Raw genomic sequence first — 22,761 nt, forward strand, 5'->3', positions numbered from 1 at the left:
TCTCTGACACGAAAATTTGTTTGACTATTTTGTAAAGTTTCTATGGCAACCGAAACATAATACTAATAGGCCGAATTTCGATTTTACATCATGACAAATATAAAGCTGTAGAGCTGTCGGTCGTATAAACTGTACCGAGTATTATTTTTTTGTAATTGATATTTTTGTAAATAAATAAATTTTAATAATATTATATTATGATTTACAAGCATATTAATTCTAAGAATTAGTTAAAAAATATACTGAAAATCATCCGATGTGGCCGACCTCCGATTGAGGGTACACAAAAAGAAGACAAAATAGCGATAACCCAGGATGTTGTTTCAGAAGGCGTTTAGGAACATACACGGTGGATTACAATTCATGAATAAGTACTTTCTAAGGTGAAAGAATTCTAATAATCACTTTTGGTGAAAATTACAAAATTGTCAAGTTTTAAAAAAAAAATACTGCCTAGATCCTACAAATGATTCTAAACGGATCCGCCAATAATGATGTTCAAAGGATAGTAAATTAATGAAAAAAATGTTGATAATGGTAATGCCATTTGATGTCACGATGTCTAATTACAATATATATATATTTATAAATTTGTCTTGATTTATCTGTCTGTCTGTCTGCAATGCATGAGAGAAAACATATGCAAATGTGTAGGAGAGATCGAAATATGAATAAGACGTATTAAAAAGGACGGTTAATGTGAGAAAAAATACACCTAAGCGCAAATTCTAAATATGAAAAATAAACTGACACGCAAATAAAGGAATCGCTGTTTTAATCTGGACGTGAAAGAAAACAAATTATATGATAGGTACCGTTTTTCGAAATCTAATGCCGGCGTTAGCCTCCAACTTCATCCATGTAAAAGTATGGAAATTAAAATTAGACAGTTATATAATATAATAATATAGATCCAGGGCTCGAAATGGACAGGAGCGCACCGGAGCGCCGTTCCGGTTCGTGAAATCGGTAAAATTATCGCTCCGTCTCGTGGAAAAAATAATTTGACCATTTGAACCAGATAGGCCAAAAATAGAAAATTTTACACACTTATTTTTATGAAATACCCATAAAATTTGAGAACTGTGAAATATCTTCAGAAAACTGTCGAGCGCTGCGGTTCGTAAACTTTTCCATTTTGAGCGCTGGATAGATTTGATTTTTTACCTAATGACGAATAATTGTTGTTTGTGCATTATTTTTGAGAAGTTTTATCATGTTTAATCAATCTTTTTGGGATAGGTACTAAGATGAAACTCTACTAAATTGGTAGATGCCACTTATTGTTAATACAATGCAAATTGAAATTGAAATTTATTTTTGAAGTTATACTTCTTTTGGCGCGTTTGAGAAATCAGATCAGAGTGTATTTTTGGCGTGTGACATGTAACACATAATTTATTTTTTCACACGAAAAATAACGCACTAGATTGGATTCAAACCAACGACTGTTCGGTTATCAGCCGAACGCACTACCTTTACGCCACAGTATGACACTGCAATCGTGACGATTATACAGTATAATAATATTATAGTGTAGAATTGTCGGCCATTTGCAATTCCTTACGTAAACAAACTATTAAACGTCAGAGTGACAGTTGGTACCTTAAAAATAAAAATAACGAGAAAACATTATAGTGTATAGAAATAAACCGACGGCGTTTCAATAAGCGGTCATTTTTCTTGAGTGTGTAATTTAACATGATAATTAAGAGCTAGTCAAAAAATCTAGTTTATCACAAGTTTTGTTTTTGTTTTGTTACGCCAAAGAAGTATAACTTCTAACGCACGTACATAAGTACACACACCGTTTTTTTTTAACATACGGTGAACATTACAAATTATAAGTTGAAGACGTTCACAATATAACATTACCTATATTATACGTTATAACGTAACCAACAGGCTGACCAACCAACTGACCGACATAAAAACGATGTGTCAAAACGATGATCTAAAGGTAAATAATTATTTTAATATATAATATAATTTTATAGTATATATTTAATAGTTTAGCTAAAGTCTGCTATCGTACTTTAAAAAGATAAGAACCAGATTGAGTTGTGGAAACTAAAAATGATGATATTGACGAGAACTTAGTTTATGTCATCAAGTTTCTTATCATAGCAGCTCTATAGCATGCTTTGGTGCTGTGTAGGTACAAACATTTTAGAAAATACTAATAAATTTTTAATCCCTAATACATTTTTCTACGTCCATTTCAGCGCATCGATTTCACATTAATTAGTAATCGTTGAATCAATCAAATTGGAATCTATCGCTCATATAAAAACGTCATTAAATTTCTTACAAATGGAATATTTTAAATTATTTCTTGGGCCGTTTGAAGAAGTCTATTTTAGTGCTGGAAGTTGATTTCCTATACATACATATTCCTTTTTAATAGCCTGTGTTTATTTATTGATGTCAATCGATATTGTGAAAAATATTGTTATACGTGACGTCAATAATTATTATCTGTCATACAGGGTTTTCAGACTAGTAGGCCAAGTTTATTCTTCTTCTAAGACAGTGACTCCCAACAAGGATTGCATGAGCTCGGATTCGGGGATTGAACGAAATGGGATTCTGTCATATTTTGCGGAAAAAGTAGATACCTTTTAATTTTTATTGATTTCTAAGACAGCGGAAGACGGGATTAACAAAATCTAGCAGGTGCCACTGACTTCAACATTATTTATCCTGCCTACAACTTACAGCTTATTGACACTTCAATCGTGGAATATTGCACTTTTACATGTACATTCCTCATAGCCAGATACCCCACACTTTGCGTGTAACGAAAAACATAGTGGTTATCGAATGCGCGTGGTTTGACGTTCATAATTATCAGGATCGTTAGTGTCCGTGTGTATAGTCTGTGCTGTCTTGTATTTCAGACATGTATCAGAATATTAATACTTTGGACGCGGAAGACGCACACGGCGCGTAATGACCAGGCGGCCAATCGATGTTATTAACGTGCATTTTAAAGGGGGCAATTAAAATCTCATTATCTATTCAGCAGCGAATGCGTTAAAGCAAACATTTGATGCAGCGATTCATGAGCGCCACAGAATTTCCAGTGGTTCCTTGCGTGTCGTAGAATGCCGAGAGCGGACCCAACTCGTTCCGAGGAAGAAGAAGTAACATTCCTTTCACATAAATAATTTGTATTTTTTCAGATTCTGACCCTCCCCTGTGTGAGGGTCTGCGACCTATAAATAAAACAATTAGGCAAATTAAAAGTTTAGCTTGGTTTTATATTTGTATGATGGCCGTTATTGAACAATTTTATACAAAAAAAAACATCGTTTTACATAATATTATTTTTACATAACAAATTGCCTACTACTAGATGGTTTTCAGATTTTCTATCTTTACTTGTTATTTATAAAATTATACTTATTTATTGTACATACTTGTAGAGATATTTTTTGTGAATGCATTTTTTGACAGCCTTTATAATTAAATATTATTTAACGTATTTATCCCCCTCCGAGGGCGAACGAGTGCTTTCTACGCTTGTATGATAATCTGACAATCAACAATTTAGTTCCCAAAATATAGTGTTCCCCATAATGTGATAGAACGCATCACCCTGGAAGCGTGTACGCTTTCACTTTTTTTCGTTAACAGAAATGATGAAAATTCACACAGTATTTGTTACGTCGAAATATAATATATAATTTAGCATTTCCGTAATATAGAAAGAGTATACATAATATGAAAAAATGGAAAATTATTATAAAATATAATGTTGTCACTGGCACGACAAAATATCTCTTGCCTTTGAATTTAAATGGATGTCTTTCGATTCATGTTCAGTAGACCTAAAACAGGTTGTCAGTTCTAATTCGAAACGCAATAATTTGTCATCAAAAGTGGTGTGTAGGTAATCAGATCCACCCCAACTGACTCGGCCGCCTCTGTGCGAATCCGCACAAAGATTTATACTTCCATTAAAAAATAAACATGAAAAATTTCAAGAACAGAGAATCGAATTAAAAAAAAAAACAGATAAATAATATAAATGATTATGTACATATCCCTACGTCTAAAGTATTATGATAGGTGTCAGTGGCGCACCCAGGGGGGGGGCCAAGGGGCCCTAGCACCCCCCAAAAATGAAAATTATCTGAATGATTTTAAACATTGAAATCGAAAGCCAATAAACTATACCTACCTTTGGGCTTACATAAATAAAAACACGGCAAAAAATGATTTGTAACAATTCTCCAGCACCCTTTTTTGAAAATTTTCTTAGATTTTAATTCCTAACATTTCGAAACGCTAATGTCAGGTTTTTTTAAAACCCAATCCCTAATGGAACTGTCAAAAAATTCTCGGTGTCCACCCGAATTCCGGAGTGGTGTAGGTCATGACTGGGGAGGGCTGACAGGGCTCTAATCTGGGGGCCCGGGCTGTGGGGGGCCCGGCGTGTCGGGTTGACCAGATAAGTGAGATAAACACACATCATAAATTAGCTTTAATAGTAAAAAAAAGACGCCTGCGGCGCTATTATACTTCATGCCCATGAACATTTTCAATTACTTATATAATTGTGCAATATATTTTTTGATTATTATGCGTCAATACTCGACAACTCCATTATTAAAGTAGATGTATTAAAAATCGCCAATAATTCACTGTATAAGTACCCTTAATTTGAACTAAAACACAATTTGAAAAACGTTAATGTAGTGTTTCACACTGCCTTTAATCTTAGCGGTAGGTAGGGGGGGCCCAAAATATCATAGCCTGAGGGCCCGCTTCAGGATGTGGGGACCATGGTGTAGGTACACCGAGTGCAATAGACAAAAGACCGATAAACGAGAAATTAGGCTGTGAAGAAGAAAAAGAGCCTATGGGACTAATTTACATTCTCCTGCTTGGGCCCCCCCCCAATAATAAATCCTGGGTGCGCCACTGATAGGTGTTGTGCCACAGTGAAGTGTATTTTCAAGCAAAAATAATCATATACATACCTATGGGAGGCGGCATAAATGAGCTTAGCTAATTTACCTCTCTACTTTTTGCAAAACAGAGACGTGGATCGGCGTGGATGGCAAGAGATGACCTGAACGGCCGAAATTGAGATGGCTGGACTGTACCACGGGAGATTTAAAAATGCTCGGTCAAAGCTATTGGAGAATATCGGCGCTGGATCGTCCAGGATGAAAGAAGTTTTTGAAGGAGTCCAAGACCCATCAAGGGTTGTAGTGCCATAAACTAGACGAAAACAAGTATTTTACGTTTAGTGAATTTCTTTTTACATGTAGTAGTCTCTGGTATTAGGTTTTTGTTGATTTATATTCGACTGGGAGAATATCTTTGTCAGGCAGATCGCTAACTTGAAACATTTTACCTATACGGCACATCAACAAATTTAATTTAATTAAAATATTCAAACTTGGAAAATAGTTTATATAAAAGTTTTAAACGGAGGATTTTAATTGTTTCCGTATAACTAAGGTAATTTATGTTATTACTATTAGATGAAAAGAATTTGGTCTACAGTCAGATTTCCGGCAGTTTTTCCGCTATGATTTTTTTATAACGCATGATACCTACTATTCACATTTGAGGAAAATGGAAACAGCACTGCACGTACAATGAAGTGAGTTATATGCACAACGCTGACTGATGAACACGTTTCTCCACAATGACAAATTATATGAAGATGAAGAAATACAATGTCAAAAATTATGTGTATTAATACATTTTGTTATTGTTTATTATTTATACATTGAATCAGAACACTATTGAATCATTTTTTTATTATTATATTATGCATATCATATTGTGTTACTTATTATATATCATGTAGGTAGGTAGGTACCGAGTATAAATTCTCCCCAATTTCCATGGACATCAAAGTCACTCACAATCATACACCCCCACTAATACACAGACATGACTCCCACACAACCACACAAAAACCTAAACACGCATGATAGTTAAAGAGCACGAACACTTTGTCCGAACTTAACCCTGAAATAATTAATATAGTGAATGCTTGGAAGCAAAAGTGGAAAAGATTGTATGAGAGGGTAGTGCAGGGTCGGTTTTTGATTGTGTGGCTATGGAATCGTCGGGTTCGTCCAAATCGCTCTGGCGCGTTAATTCGAAGGGATATCTGCAGCCGTAGAATGCCACCCCCGGCGGATATTGCATCGCGCGTGCGAGAGGGAGGTTCCTCACGGCGTCCCGCTCACCCCACAGTCGATAAGGGCGCCGGGTCGCGGTGCGGCGCATGCGCACCCTCTCAAATCCACCCCACAACTACCCCACCTCACAAAAATCCCCGAACCCACTGTCACTCATGTCAACACGCCAATGGCCGATACCAAAATGCGCGCGTGAACCAACGTGAAACGTTTTAAACCCAAAACAAAATAACGTGAAAATCCGTGATCGATTAACTGTTCACTGCTTTTGAATTTTCCCGTCATAACTAATATGACGGACATCGTACAAGTGAATAGTAAAAAAGTGTTCTCTAAAAAATTTCCACTGTAGAAAACTGTGCTTCAAAGCTATGTTCTGACGTGTTGCTATACCGTTTCTATTCTGCAATAGAAAAGTGCAGAGACCTTCGTTTTAACGTTTGTTGCAATTATTGAATATTAATGATTGGTGAATCGTGGCCTTTGTAAAGTCAAAGGCGCAGTTTTCGTGTTGAGTTGTATGCAAAATAAGCTGATATCATAATAACTGTCGATCTATGGACAATTCGTGCGTGTTAGATTTGCTCATCAGGTGCTTTGCCATGACCGAGCCGGAGGATCTGAATTTCACCGCCTTCACGGATCTCTGCAGACTGTGCTCGCTGAAGAGCGGTCCGCGGCTGCACATCTTCGACAAGGATGGAGAACAAAGGCAGATCCTCTTCAAGATTAGATCCTGTCTGCCAACCATGGTGAGTAGAGACTTATATTTACGTATTGATTAAAACACAACACGTTATATTGTGACGTCGATACGAATGACAAGGCGATAATTAATTACTAAAATAAGACTTCTTTAATTACATAAACAAAATTCGTGTTATCAAATAATTAGATTTAAATAGCAATCGCCCATTTTATAATATACACATAGGTATATCAATGATAGAAAATAAATAGAATAATTCTCATACATTTAAAGAAAAATACTGCATTGTCATGATATATTATGCAGATTTGTCCTATTTTTTTAATCAAAATATCAATCCTTGTATTGTTAATGGAATAATGGATGATTATTAGGTTATTCACTTTGGCTTTACCTCAAATTTAATATCATTGGTTAAAATTATTATATATTATACTGAGTAATAAATAGTAATATCTCTCCTTTGTTGTGAACGTAAATTGGCAATACATTCTGCGATAATACATACATACATAACATATGATACCAATACAGTACGCAGACTGTTCTAATCTAACATATAAAATGATATTATTTTAACTATCTCTTTTACGTGATCATTTTAATAAATCTCTTGTTTCTTGAAAATGTATAATAATTAAAACCTCTAATTTAATAATTGTTATAATAATAACGTAACATTAATTATTATTAATATTGTGTGCAAGTATTTAGTATACAAAAAAGTATAGCTCTTGTTTATCTGAAGGCATGCAAATTGCACATGTATAAAGGTCAATTCACACTGACTAAATTATCACACTGCAGTATGACATTTCCACCCTAAACAATTTTATTACATAATAGTATGCACTTACAAATATGCATAAGCTCATTATTGTGTGTATATTATAGCGTTAAGTTTCAATAATTATAACTAAACGTATAATATTATTGTTTATTACAAATTGAGGTGCTTGATAGAAAAGTGACCTTATTAAGATTACGTCGTTCTTTTGTGAACATATTTTTTGAATTCTTGACTCTTTTTTAATATGACGTCACTGAAAATCATTTCGATTTGACGACTACAGGTGCCACTAGTGGTAAATGTGATAATTAAGACGTTTAGATGCTTTTCTATTAAAACTATAGTTAACCAATTGCACCCTCTTTCTGTCTATTATAACGAATATTTATCAATGCCAGTAGATTATTGGTAATTTTAAACCGGCGAATCCTTCCTCACACCGCACTGAGGATACAAGAGGTTCAGGACAGGGTTGGTCTAAAAATGGCATGACCTTGTCTTTGTTCTATACTCTGAGTCTGGAACGTTGTCACTGTTGAAGCAAATAATATATATATTTTACCAATTATTAGTAAGTAATTAAATATAAAATCTATTATCTTTAAAATGAATGTTGACATAATAATTACTACTCTTCGGTGAAATTTGCTTCGATCATCAGACACTGTATTTGATAATAATGGTTTCAATATAAATTGCAAGTTTTTGCTCAGTCAAGAAATGGATTAATTTACAATACATAAGTATTTTAAAATAGAGCTCGGGATATGTGACTTTGTGATTCAGCAATATATCGACTCTTATTATTTGAGATTCCAAGGATTGAATTGATACAAGTGCACTGGTGACCTAGTTAATTAAATCGACTTTAAAGCTTAACATCGATTGTAAATTCTATAAATGAGGTCCAGTTTTCAAACGATATATTATTACTTTTCCAAGAGAAAATTATATATTTTCCAGAAAAAATAATGATTCTTCTTTGCTTTCAGTATTAAAAGGACAACGACTCAGATCAAAACATTCAATACGTTACATTTATATGAAAATAATAACGACATTCAATTGTATATTCCCATATCTAGCTTATAACTTTTCAGAAAATACAGTTGTGTTTTTCACACAAAAATACGTGGTGACGTAAAAACGCCCCTAACCATATTTAAAAATACAATGTAATTTGTTATACCTCCTGTAAAATTAATTCATTTGTTTTTTTTTCATTTTAAAAGTTATATTCCATTTTTTAAACTTATTTGTGACGCATTAGAAAATTGCGTTAGCCTTCAATAATATACTATCAAGCCGTAGATAATAATATATTTAAACACTATTGTCATATGTTGATAACAAATCCGTATTAGCATTACATTATTAGTTATCTGACAATATAACTACATTTCAAATGTTTAATAATATCCAAGCTGTGTAGGTAAATGAGATAGGTTTATTTTTAGCGACGATTATGTTTCGTAATGTGAACGAATCTTAATTGTGTCCGTCGGGGGGTTGCAATTGATGGGGTTCTTACCACATGTGGCGCGTGACTCACATTTTTATAGACATACATGAACGGAAAATACGAATTAGACATCGGCAATCAACACTATTAATGAAAACCAACTGACACTATCAGTGGTTTCATCCTTCTACTTGAATATCTACCTTTTAAAGAAAAATCTTTTTTTTTTATAACGGTACATGTTCAAACACGCGCGTTAACATCATTTTACTCCCTACTTCAATTGTAGTTTGTCAATTTATGGCTACGGGCGTATGTTGTAGCTTAACCACTGGGGAATGCCAAAAGAAATGGCGTATTTCAAAAAATCACTACCTTATTCTTAGGTCAATAATTATTATAAAGCAATCATTATTCGTAAGATGTTTATCACACTTGAATGGTCAAAAACATAGCTTATAATGAGTATCTTTAGAATTATCTTCAAATGTGTTAATCTTGCCCATTTTTTGAATAATAAAATGCCTAATTCTTGTCAAATTTGGGATCACAGAGATTATCAATATAATTTTTTATCGTAAATATTTTACTAAAATTATCTCGTCGTAAATTATACTAATGGTTTTATAAATGCGTTTAAAAATTAATAAATGTAAAAAATCTTAACACCACTGCAAAGTTATGTACCGAAATATGACTATATTCTAAAACATTAGAGCGAGAGGTTTAAAAGAATACTATTTTATGTAATAAAAATACTTTATGTAGTCATAAAATGTTTAAAATAAATATATAGGATAATAAGGCTTCAAAATTATATAAATAGATTATCTACAACGTGTAAGGTATGTCCAGGATCATGCTTTGAAAATAGAACAAAAGCTCCATTTTGACCTACGCTGAGCATGTCCCCCCTTAATAGTAAAAAACCTAAAATTATAATATAGCTCATTTTTTTGTGTGCTATCAATTATTATTGTCCTTCCTCCATTTTATTCGTTCACTTTTTCTTGCCCCTTTAACACTAATTGTTAGGTGGAGAAAATATATAAAATCACTAGTTATTTAATTTTTTTTATTGATATATTATTATTTACCATTTATACCTATTTCGATGTGCGTATTGCCTGGTTTCTTTAGATATTTCTTAACAGATGTCTGTAACGACGGATATATGTGTTATCTATCCACTCAGTGTATGTTCTCTATCTTGAAACGCGCATTTCGAAATGTTATTTTGTCATAATTTTGAAAAAATATTATAAAGTATTTGACATATTACACAATTCAGGAACATACGTATTAGACAAAATCTTTAAAACCCATTCAATAAAGAATGTTACATTCTTAAATCTTGCAAATAATTCGTTGAATAAAAACATAGTTTATACGGTATTTGAATTTATTCTATTTATATATTTTCTGACCATTAAAGGCTCGTAATCAGTTCTCATAAAATTGCGTCACGACGAGTTCGATATAATATAAAGGAGGATGTGTAAGGAAAAGTAAAAAAAAAAATATCATCTCAGCCATGGAAAGTCATATCTATGACATAAACTTTACTAGACCAAACTCCACAATATATTCACCCACGTGTGGCTAGACGTATAACACAGCCGCATTCACAATCTAGCCACCCCTAAACCTCCCCCATTCAAACCTTTGCAAATTCCCAGCCCAGGGTTTTGAGGGTGCCTCCCCTCTCTTATCTCGCAGCCTTCGAACTGCTATCAGTTGCAGAGGGTTCGGTGACCCCAGCAGATTCAAAGTGTTAAGCCCCTGTCAAAATATTAATATTTTTCTTGCAGATAAGTTTAATTTGAATTATTGTATTGGTATTTAGTTAACCTATATAAATAATGACAATAACGGGTTTATTACGATTTGGCGCCGGGACAACTGGACGCCACGCAATTCTAAAATAAATAGACGTTAGGTACTTATAGGTACTTTTAAAAATATATTTAATATCATTATTTATAAATAAATTATTATGTTATGATTTAATAGTTGGTGAGATTTTAAATATGCACTCGTAAATAATGATTTAATCGTGCATATGTTTAAGTTCCAACGAAAATTTATTTTTTATTTTTATATAAAGCCTTAGGCATGATAATTCTCAATCCGCAAAAAAAAACATAATGTTAAGAGTAAAATGAATTAAAATTACTAAGTGGTAGATAAAAAGTAATTAAAATTCCTCGTCTACTTTCTGTATACGTGTTTACGACAGTGCGGCGTCCAATTGTGCTGGCGTCCAGTTGTCCAATTCCCACAATAACAAACATTATTATTTGTCAGTCGTATATTACATAATATTACACAAATATAGTCTAAAGAAAACTGGGTCGCTAAAATCGATTTTAATAAATAAAACAGTGTATTGATCTCATTAATAATTAGCAGTTATATACAAAATATATGCCAAGGTCATGGTTGCTATGATTTATTTACTTTTAACCCTTTTCATTGTTTTAAAAAAATATTGTCAATTTTTGAAATAAAGATTAAAAAAACCCCAGAGAAAATATTAAAATCTACCAGAACGGCAAGTATTTATTTAAAATTTTCTCTCTACTTTTATAATTACTAATATTACGTATTTACAATGAATTTCAAAGATCCGGTATTTTTTTTAGTTAACTATTCATGTTTGCTAATTATGGATCGTCAGAATACAAGTTTGAGAACTTGTGTATTTTCATTCGTTATAATGGAATGCATTTCTCCCTTGGGATTTTTTTGTTTATCTCTCTATGAATTGGGGAGGGGGCCGAAATTAGAATTGTGTGCATTAGGGGGTTTACTGATTTAAAGTCATAATCAATATTTTAAATTGCCCACTCTTTTTGCGATAGCCATAGGATAAATACTGTAGTAATACTACATTTCGCCATATCCAGCGTGTTCCTATGTTCATAATAAATTTTCCATAGTCGTACGTATATAATATATACATCTTATCAAAAGTGAATACCAATAATTAACACATGAATTCGGATTGGTAGACAATCTATTTTACATAATGGCAGCACAGAAATATAGTGAAGATTTTGTGTATAAGTATATTATTTAATTGAAATTTCATTCAACGTTACATATTTGTTCACTGAGGAATCGTCACTCTCGAAATATTTCGGATTTAAAGTAAAAAAAATATTATTTCATCTTTTTACGTGTATTAATTTGTGTATTCATGATTATTCGATGTTTTTTTGCAATCTTCCTCAGTTTTGATGACATGTAACTAAATTTATTAAAATATATTCGCGCACACCGGCACATCACAATGTTCAATTAATTTTATAAATTTGTCGTAAGCTGTAAATCCGAATTTATTATGATTAATTATAAAAAAGACTATTTCACAATGCCCAATTTATAATAGGTACAACCTAAAGAAATTGATTTGATCAATAAATGAAATGACTAGGGAATATCTATGTTCTCTACTAAGTGATTAACAGAGCATTGTATTGTGTGTAATGCCCACATAGAGTCATTAATATAATAAATAATTAACAAAATATGTATTACTCCATCCAGGCACATTACATAATGCCTCTTTAACACATTACATCTCTTTTCAAAAAAAATAATTATGGCGCCTCCCCCCCCCCCCCCTTTACTTCACTAAATAATACAGACATCTTTTCAAATAGTCAACAATGTACTTATATAAAAATGAAAAAGGTATCACATCAAATTCAACGCACAATCGACAACGACTTTTCTTTACTATTAATAAAATAATGTGAAAAGTGCATTAGCAAACTAACCAATACCTCAGTACTTAAATAGATTTTTGTTTGTTTCAATATATCTGGCGCAGAAATTTAAAGGTAGCGACATGGTAACATAGTGAACTTATTTTTTTTTTGTAATTTTGATTTCCAAAGCTCCAATTTTTTATGAATTCCTTCGCTTTGTCTTTTTAAATCAGTGAATGCAATAGTGGTCCTTGCATTGATTTATTTACTCATTTTTTTTTAATTTCAACCAAACAGACAAGTTTAACAACAAAATTATCGTTCCTAAACAAATTTTCTCAAATTTCAACATTATGATTTGACCCTTTTATTTCATTTTTCACGAGATAGCCAGCGCGCTTTACAATAGTATAAACTATGCATTTGCAAACTGAAATCTTGTGACTACCTTAATAATAATTGTGCAAAACTTTTCGCGCCTCCAGTTTGGAAATCGCTGTATTACATAATGCTTCATTTCCTCAGATGTAGTAGTAGAAATTGGCAAATCAGTGTAAGTTTTCTACCTAGTTACATATTATAATACCAGCAGTTCGGTATTGTTCCCTACAGGAGCAAATGTGTGAGGTCTGGAACTTGCTATTTGGTAGTAAATTTAACATGAATGTAGAATATAATTATTATAAGGAACCAAGCAAGTTTAGAGGTCGCAAAGCACATGCAATGGCAATGGGCTAGAAATTCTCGACGGTCATTCGGCGAGTGGACAACCGCTGATTAAATACCGTCATACAAGGGCACTAAACGCCCACAGGGACGCCCTAAAACCCACTAGATAGACGAACTTATAACGTTCAGTGGATGTATGTGGCAGCGGAGAACTAGGAAAAAAGTAAAGTGGAGTGAGCTAGGAGAGGCCTTCATCTAGCAGTGGATTGACCCCGGCTGGTTGATGATATCACTATCAATAGGTTTTTGTAAATAGGCTACACTTCACATGCAAGCAATGACAGAAGAGGCCGCATTGTTTTGAAAATATTCTGTCATTTACCTTAGAAATAATGTATTTCAAAATTGGAGTATTGGTGTGACAAAAAATGTTACACACATTTTAATTAATCTCAACTACTAGCTCACAGTACAACAAATCCAACCAAGCAATATAACAATCCTTGCATCTATCCCAGAGTCCAGTGGGATTTCTTTCTTTCTTTGGAGGAGGCCTTCACCCGAAGAGGGGTTCTCACAAACCAAACAAACAAACAAACCAAAATATTATTTAAGTTACAAATACAAAAATATATACTTACTATATAAACGTTACATAGCACTGTTTAATATATAAACATTATTTATCATATATACAAAATAAAAAATCATAGATAGATAGATATATATAAATAACAGATATAATTATAGGTTATATATACATTAGATATAGTCAATTCACTGTCATTTACTTTTGGTCTGTAAGAAATAAAAAGGCTTTTTTATTTATTTTATTATTAGCTCACAGAGTGGGCTATCCACAGAAGATTCTGCATTATAATCGAAAGTTACCTCAACAATGTCAAAAAACCACCAATGCATTGTATCAAAACGTGTGAGGTAGGCTGTTAAGATCAGCCATAAATAGTGCACACTAAGCGTTGTTAGTCATACGTATTTGTTTTCATTGAAATAAGACTACAATTTACAGACGGTGTTGGTTAGTTTTTGAGATTCAATTAAGCCCTGTGAAACCAAACCACAATAAATAATAGTAAAAAATACTCGTCTATCTATAAAATATCTAAAATTATACAATTAATTAATACATAACTTTGGATGTTTTATATATAGAATAATATTTTTTCTATTTGTCTATTATAGATTTGTTTAGGAAGGACTTAATGAATTAAAAAAAATGAACCAACAATATGTATTCTTAATACAACGAAAACAAATAAGTGTGAATGAAGAAGGGTGCGAAATTTTATCGTATTGCACAAAGTATACCAAAACTATTAAGGTTTGGTTTAATTGATTTTTCAAAAGTAACCAGCACGATCTGTAAATTGTTGTCTTAGTTCAATAAAAACAAATACGTATGACTAACAAAGTTTAACACAATCACTGCTAACCTTTTAATTACCACATTTAAATAACATGTTAATTATATCTAATGGCCAACGACGCCAAACGCGCCAGTCGCGGTGTTAGCACTAAATGAGTTAATGTGCAAAACAAAATGTCATTAGAAAACTGCGAACGATTCACCAATAGAAAGTAATGACAAATAGCCAATACTGACTACTGAGGTAGCTTTACTTGGGAGCAGCGCTCGAAATGGAAAAGTTTACGAATCGGAGCGCTCGACATTTTTATGAAGATATTAACATAGTTATCAAATTTTATGTGTATTTTATAAAAAATAAGTGGGTTAGATTTTTTATTACATAACCTATCTATCTCAGCGGTCAAATTATTTTTTCCACGAGACGGGCCGATAACTTTTCACCGATTTCACGAACCTGAACGGCGCTCCGGTGCGCTCCGGTCATTTCGAGCCCTGTTTGGGAGAGAAAAATTGACCGTATCGTGCTAATGCAATTGGTAATCGTTACACTAAGTATGACTTGTTTATTTGTTTTCTTTTAAATGGATGTTTGTATTTTGGATATTTCATTTATTTAAAATATACCTACACAGTTTTGTATTATCTATGTTTTTTTTTAAATATCAATGTTTGTATAATAATATATTGATTGTATTATATGGACTTTATTCATCGAAAGCAAATTAATGAACAAATATTTAAATTTCGTACCAAAGTACGTACATACGGTAGGTTATCCACTTATAACTTTATGTATGTATGTATGTCTGGTGAAAAAACAGTCTTTATCATTATGTAAGTATTTTTTTCAGGTCAAAAATAATAAATTCTTTAAAATAAATTGAATACCTATATGCAATTGATGCAATATAATATAAAGTATGAATGCTGTGTATCAATGATAGACGGGATTTACTAAAGAACGGGAAATCGAAGAATGAATGCAAATATTGGTATTAACATAATATAATTATTATATTATGTTAGTATTATATTGAAATAATAACAAGATAAAAAGAACTTTTTATATACAACGTTTTAAAATTTTAAGTTGAATCATATAAACTTGACTAGCTTAAACGATCAAAAAAATTTGTACTTGATAGAAATACTGAATAATGAAATGTCATTTCATATTGATTTCCATAGTAACGCACGTATATAATATTTGATAATTTAATTGCTATGACCCCTTAGCAACCAACAATAATAACTTTCCATACAAAACAGAATAAGCTGAAAATGAATTCAAGTTTACTTAAATATGGCTACAAACTGCATTGGAATCGTGTTATGATATATTCTAAAAGTTTCAAATGTCTAGCTAGTCGGGAAGTTAGTTAAAAATCAATTGCAAGATTTGTACCGGTCAAACAACCACCGGACAAATAAGAATACAACCTAAAAAAAAAGTACTTAATTGTGCAATCCTATTTAGGAATTTTGAATCTCCGATTTAACACAAATGCATCATTTTTTTTTATATACACCAAAAGCATTCTTTCAAAGTCACAATATAATGAAACAGTCCCATATTATTAAAACTAAAAGCATAAAACGTTTCTGCACAAATGTAACTCTTCATATGAAAAATGGCGCCAGGAAATGGAATAATAAAGTTTATTTTTTTATTGAAAGGATAATTAGTAAGTATAAGCATATTAAAACTATGTTCATAAATATTAAAAAATATATATATTGCCTGTGTACTACTTACATATTTTTAAGATTTAGTTTATTGCTTATCGATGGTGTACTTTTTATTTGATTATTTAGATTGTCTTTTATGCTAAAATTCACCACTTTGGTCTATAATCGAGATAATTTCAGGCTGTTATAGCGGAAATTTTATAATATAGATGTTTTTATGAAAAAAGGTATTTCAACGTATTACATTTATTTTTATATCCGTGCATAAACCACTCTTGGGGCGGCCATGGCGTGTTGATTCAATATAGTATATAACCAATAAATGGTGATGTATGAGGAGTATCTTTATTATCTCACTGAGTTTCCAGTAAATACTAGCGTTAACTGTTTCAATATCAACTCTTCACTTTTCAGATATCCAAAGATGACTTCCTGCCAAAGAAGATCTGCGAGAGATGTGTAACTCGGCTGGAGCAACTCTTCGAATGGAGACAGAGCTGCCTCAGTACGGATACCGTCCTCAGAAATTATGCAGAGTCCATGAGAGTGGTCACTTCCACCATCAACTTCCAGGTAAGAAAGACGACAAATATTTTTAATATATTTTATAGCAATAGTAATGTTATATTTATTCATTCCTAAATATTAGAGGCAACCACAAAGTAAACAGATGAATGCTACAAAATCATGCAATTAATAATAACTTACAGTAAATTTTCCGTGAACTATTTTCTACAATTGAAATTATCTTTAATCAATAAATTAGTAAATTATGACAAATCTTCAGAGAAAAATCTGTTTTTTTCCTAATGATATTTCATCCACTATCGGATAATAAAATTGTAATTGAAATGAGGCATAATATTAAATAACTTTTGTAGAATAATGAAATTTATGATTTTTTTCTCAAAATTATTCAATAAACTAAGGCATAAAATCAATATGGTAAAATGAAACACAACAGCATTATATAAAAAATATATTCTCCATAATGATGATATGCCATTAGTCCACGAATGCATTACATTATTATAATACCAATCAAAATGAATAATTACGTATGAATATCATTATGGGGCAAGCATCATGATAATAATAATGCATCTATTTCAGTTATACTCAACCTTTTAATCGGTACGGTTAATTTATTCATTTTCGAATTATTTACCGCACATCACATGGTGATAGTGCCACGGAAAATTATATTTTATCTTACGGGTCGAATCATATTAATATATTAAATATAACAGCTATATAAGTATCATTGACGCTCCATTACATATATATTTATAAGAATGAATCGGTCACTAATTAGGGAACTTAATTATTGATACCTTGATTTTTAAATTGATAATAATATCTTGTAATAACCACTAGTTAATACCCTCGTAATTAGATAGAAGAGCGAGGCTTAATTGATAAATCATATTGGCGCGAATCATGTGGTTACAGTTTCAGTCGCGTCGGGCGTCGTATTTTTTCAAAAAAAGATTTTATCTAATAAGTATATAGGTATCTAAGATGTTTTCAAATTATGTATGTTTGATGATATCTGTTGCGGCAAAATAAACTTTAAAAGTTATAATTATTCAATAAAAGCTTTTATAATGTTTAACTGAAAACCTTGTTTAGACAAAAACTTTATTCGTATTTATGTAAATAATTCAGTGTGGTGCAGGTTGTGCACTACTGATCCAACTCATTTATAGTTAATTCAATATGTTAGTTCGATTTATACTCTACCAAATAAAAACACTATTTTGTTACAATGCTGTTACGTATCGTAGATTATTACGTAATTCTCTGTAGTAGACGTGAAAAGAAAAAAATACTCAGGCTTTTAAAATATCACATAATTATATTGCAACTTCACCAGGAAACAAATCTGGAGGCCCCGGGTGAGAAGCAGTATCTTATATTCAACATGTTATATCCATGCTACTGTATACTATGCTTTATTACTGATTCTGGATCATTATTTTATTGGTCGCATAAGTACATATTGGACGAAGGTAGAAACGTGAATTCATATACCTACTATAACCACCAGTTCAATAACAATCAATAACAAGTGTTAATATACAAAAACATTGTGTCAATTACATGTCATTTAAAGCCACCTTTCAAACCACTAAAAACAAAGATAGGTGAGAAACGTAAATGTGTATGTTCTATCACGCGTAAATTCTATCACGCGTATCACGCGTAAAGTTGGTGGTGAGTCGTGATACAAGTGAGGTGACTTCAGTGTGGTTTCTATACAATATGTATACATACTTTATGCCCGTGGTACGATCTTACCACGAACTCACGTGTCGTGACGTGACGTGATGCGATAATAATGTATTTTTGCCTTCAAACACAGTACGAGGTATTTGTGACAACAATATTCAAACAGCCATAAGTTTATGAATAATATATAATGCAATATCTTATAGGTAAGAAAAAAACCTACTTTTATATCATATAATATAATATTTTTATTGCATATTAAATTTATCGTATTGTGATAGAGTGCTACGCTCGTAGCAAATGCAACCGTAGCAGCGTAGCAGCGCTGAAGCAATATATCGCTGTCATTCAAATAATATATTATCTAGGTTCCTGGCAACGGGTTATCAGTCTCACCATTTTGCCACCCCATTCTACACTTGATGTGCTCACCCCCATTTATGCGAAGGGTTGATATTGCCCTATTCTATCCGCACTATACCGCCATCTCATTTGTATTGTATTGTGTATAATTGATAACTATGATGACATGTAATCTACAATCATGATGAAGTAATGTAATTATTATTTACTAAAAAATCTAAGTATTAAGTATTAGGTGTGAAAGAAAAATATTTTCTACACAGTCAACAATGCATTTGAATTATAAAAATATATTTATATTTTTACTTTAAAACTTATAACGTTATAACCTAACTATCATTATTTCTATTAAAAGTTGCAAGTTTTATGTATTTGTATAATTCAGTTGTCCTTAAACTTTTTCATTTCACATTGCTCGAATAAAAATAGCCATAAATTAAATAAATGTACTAAGGTTATATATCACAAAAAATATATATATAATGCACCTGTAGCAAATTGACGACGTGAAATACAATAAATCGTGGTGGTATTTTAAAATACCGTAGTTTATTGAATTTACGTGGTGAAACGCGTCGATCGGCAATCGGCTGTTCGGTATAGACAGGAAGGTGAATATAGTTTTCAACAAACTACGTGTGTAATGTGTGCGATAAGGGAAGAACATTATCCTGCTTTTAAATTTTGTTATCGCCTCAAGGAAACAGCCATAATATTATAATATATTCTATTATTGTGACAGTGTATCAGCGCTTTAAATTTAGATCAGTAAGAAATATTACAGTATTTTAATACTGCGGCACTCGAGAGCGCCGAGGCGCAAACTATGGAAACGTCTGCTATAATAAATTTAATTAAATTGATCATTTTTCTGCAGTTAAAGTAACTTATTGACGTATCTTATTAAATAACACGTATTTATGTTTTGATATTATTATCATGTTTACCTACCTGCTTATATTATATTGAACAGGAATTAAAATTCATTTTAATTGGTATATTATATTTTATAATTATTATACTGTTCTGTTACGAGACTTCTCCGCAAGACGGTCAAAATCCACATTGGATTGTAATGCTAGATTGATATATATGTATGGCCCTCACAATGGGGAGCTGAACATGGGAGCTGGGCCCTCTAGCCTATGGGCCCGGGCTCAGGGGGGCCCGGCGTGGCGGATCGACCAGATAAATGAGATAAACACACATCTTGAATTTGGTCTAATAGTGAAGTAGTGAATAGAAAGTAATAAAAATTGGCGCTATTTTTCTTCAGGGGTATTACCTTCTTTAAATATAATATGGTTGTGCGATGAAATTTTTGGTTGATGTGTTAAAAAATCGCTAAAAAATACAATGAATTTTATTTGACCTCGAACGCTATTTGGAAAACGCCGCTGGAGAGCGTTAGACTTGAGACTGCCTTCAACCTTAGCGATAGGTAGGAGGCCCGCTTCAGGATATGGGGGCCATGTATATAAGTATACATATATTAGTTAATATTAGATATGTGAATAATCGTATGACGTGTTAGTTCTCTTTACTTCCGTTTTTATCAGTAAATGTGATGATAAATATAATTATGTAGGTACTGAAAAAAATATTTTACAATATCGACTAATTTTATCTAAATTGCTACATTTGTGAGGGAAAATATGTTTAACAAATTATTACGGCGTATTATTTTACGTGTTGTGGATGGTATTTAAGACGCCAGAATCCAGTCAGCTTGAAGAAATGACAGGCCTGGTTGAGATTATCCTGAGACATCTATAAAAAAGCTCGGGCCAAGTCCGGTGTCACTTCTTCACATTAGGAGAATAAAAAATATTCTGAATAAGCAACGCTATGTCTTCTTATTGACTATAAATTTGGTATTTGAGGTTTAAATAACTAATATGAAAAAAATAGCACTCGTAATAGAATATTATTAATTGTCTATGGGAAGACATATAGTAATAATTATTGTTTTTAAACATTATATTAATTGTTTCAAAATGATTTTCATCATACGGTCTGTTGATCACAAAAGTTTTCACAAGTACATACATAAATATTTTGATTTATTTAAATGAAATCAAAACGTTTTATATCATCGTTTAAATATATCAAAATGCTTAAATTTTAATAAGGTGAAATCTTTAAAATGTGAAATGGTGAAATTTTTAATTACGCCAAAAAAATCAGTATTGAGTAGGTACTTCATTGTTTTTATTCTGTATCTGTATAATAAAATATACATCTACTATTAATTAGATATCATCCAATTCCCATTCGGTATCTCACAAATTAGATTTCGCAACAAATTTCCTCCCTATAACTCAATTAAGTAGACATGTTCAATCGCTCCGGGCAGTATGCAAACATGGAGTGGTCAGTCTCCACCCCATGTCATGCGTAAATCACCCTGCAGAAATCCCAATACCCGCCCGCATTGCCGGCACTATCTCCAAAGTAAGCTGTCGTAAAGCATTTGTAAAATATCGGCATACCAATACTACACATGAAAAATTAATATCTAATATAGTACAGTGCATCTAATTAAACTAAGACTAACAAGTTGTCATGTTATTTTATAATGGGATATCAATATAATTTTGTAAAACATCACACACGCCAAATTTATTGTAAAATGACATGTGGACTTTCAATATTGAATCACAATATTATAATATGCAATGCTCATAAATATACGAACTAAGAATTTTAGTGAACATGGATAAACATACGGAAAAACGACAAAAATACTATACATATTTGCAATAACTTATATAGTGATTCTAAAAAATGATTTGTCCTTACAATTAGTTTGAAATAAACAACAATAACCCGTTTACACGTGCTTGGATTTACTGCTGGCAGTACTTATTATCGCGGCCACAATACTTAATAAATGCAAGTGTAAACACGCATTCTCGTGCAAATTGCAAGCCCGCATGCATGGTTGAAGAAAGTTCAGCGGCTTCTGAATTTCCACGCTTCCAACTTACATGATATCCGCGTATGCGCATTAGAAATATAGTGGCTAACCTGATGGAAAAAATAGAAACTGTACTGCCCAGAGCATTTTAACGTTTACCGATTTTCACAACCTATCTGAACCTGTCAAATAGCAAATAGCACTACACTACAACAAATGCGTATAATGAGATTGGCGAGACAGTAGTAGTTTTGTGTTTAAACAATTTATTATTATCGCGATAATTTAATTTACACACTATCAGTGCCAGTAAATCCATGAACGTGTACAGGCACTATTATCCTCAGTCGACCATATTAATTATTAGTATTGTTGCCAGTGTATAACTGTATACACCTAGTTATAAAATTTATGGAGCATCTTAAAAAATATTTACCCTTCTGTTATGAATAGTTCCTATTGAGTTATGAGTTAACTGCTGATTGATATACAGTATTTTTTTTAAAGCAGCTTAACTCAGATAAACTGGTTGCAATGTATTGTAGTCATTATATTGTAAATTGTAATAAAATAAAAGCATGACACCTTTACGAGAATACGTCAGAAAAAATGTCATCAATAAAAATAAATCGCACTAGAGTGGCTTTCGCA

General features: G+C 32.1%; 1 protein-coding gene across 1 annotated transcript in view; it reads left to right on the plus strand.

Annotated features, from left to right (window-relative positions):
- The first annotated feature begins 6,727 nt into the window (after positions 1-6,727).
- The window catches only part of LOC147078399 (uncharacterized), a 60,392-nt gene continuing 44,358 nt past the window's right edge, over positions 6,728-22,761 (plus strand). The window contains exons 1-2 of the mRNA XM_085960467.1: positions 6,728-6,922; positions 17,010-17,168. Of these exons, the coding sequence (XP_085816593.1) occupies positions 6,728-6,922; positions 17,010-17,168 (354 nt within the window). The remainder of the gene's footprint in view (positions 6,923-17,009; positions 17,169-22,761) is intronic.

The sequence above is a fragment of the Rhyacophila brunnea genome, unplaced genomic scaffold (genome assembly GCF_057557595.1).
Source record: "Rhyacophila brunnea isolate RB1 unplaced genomic scaffold, BYU_Rbru_1.0 scaffold_11, whole genome shotgun sequence".
In the NCBI taxonomy this organism is placed as follows: domain Eukaryota; kingdom Metazoa; phylum Arthropoda; class Insecta; order Trichoptera; family Rhyacophilidae; genus Rhyacophila; species Rhyacophila brunnea.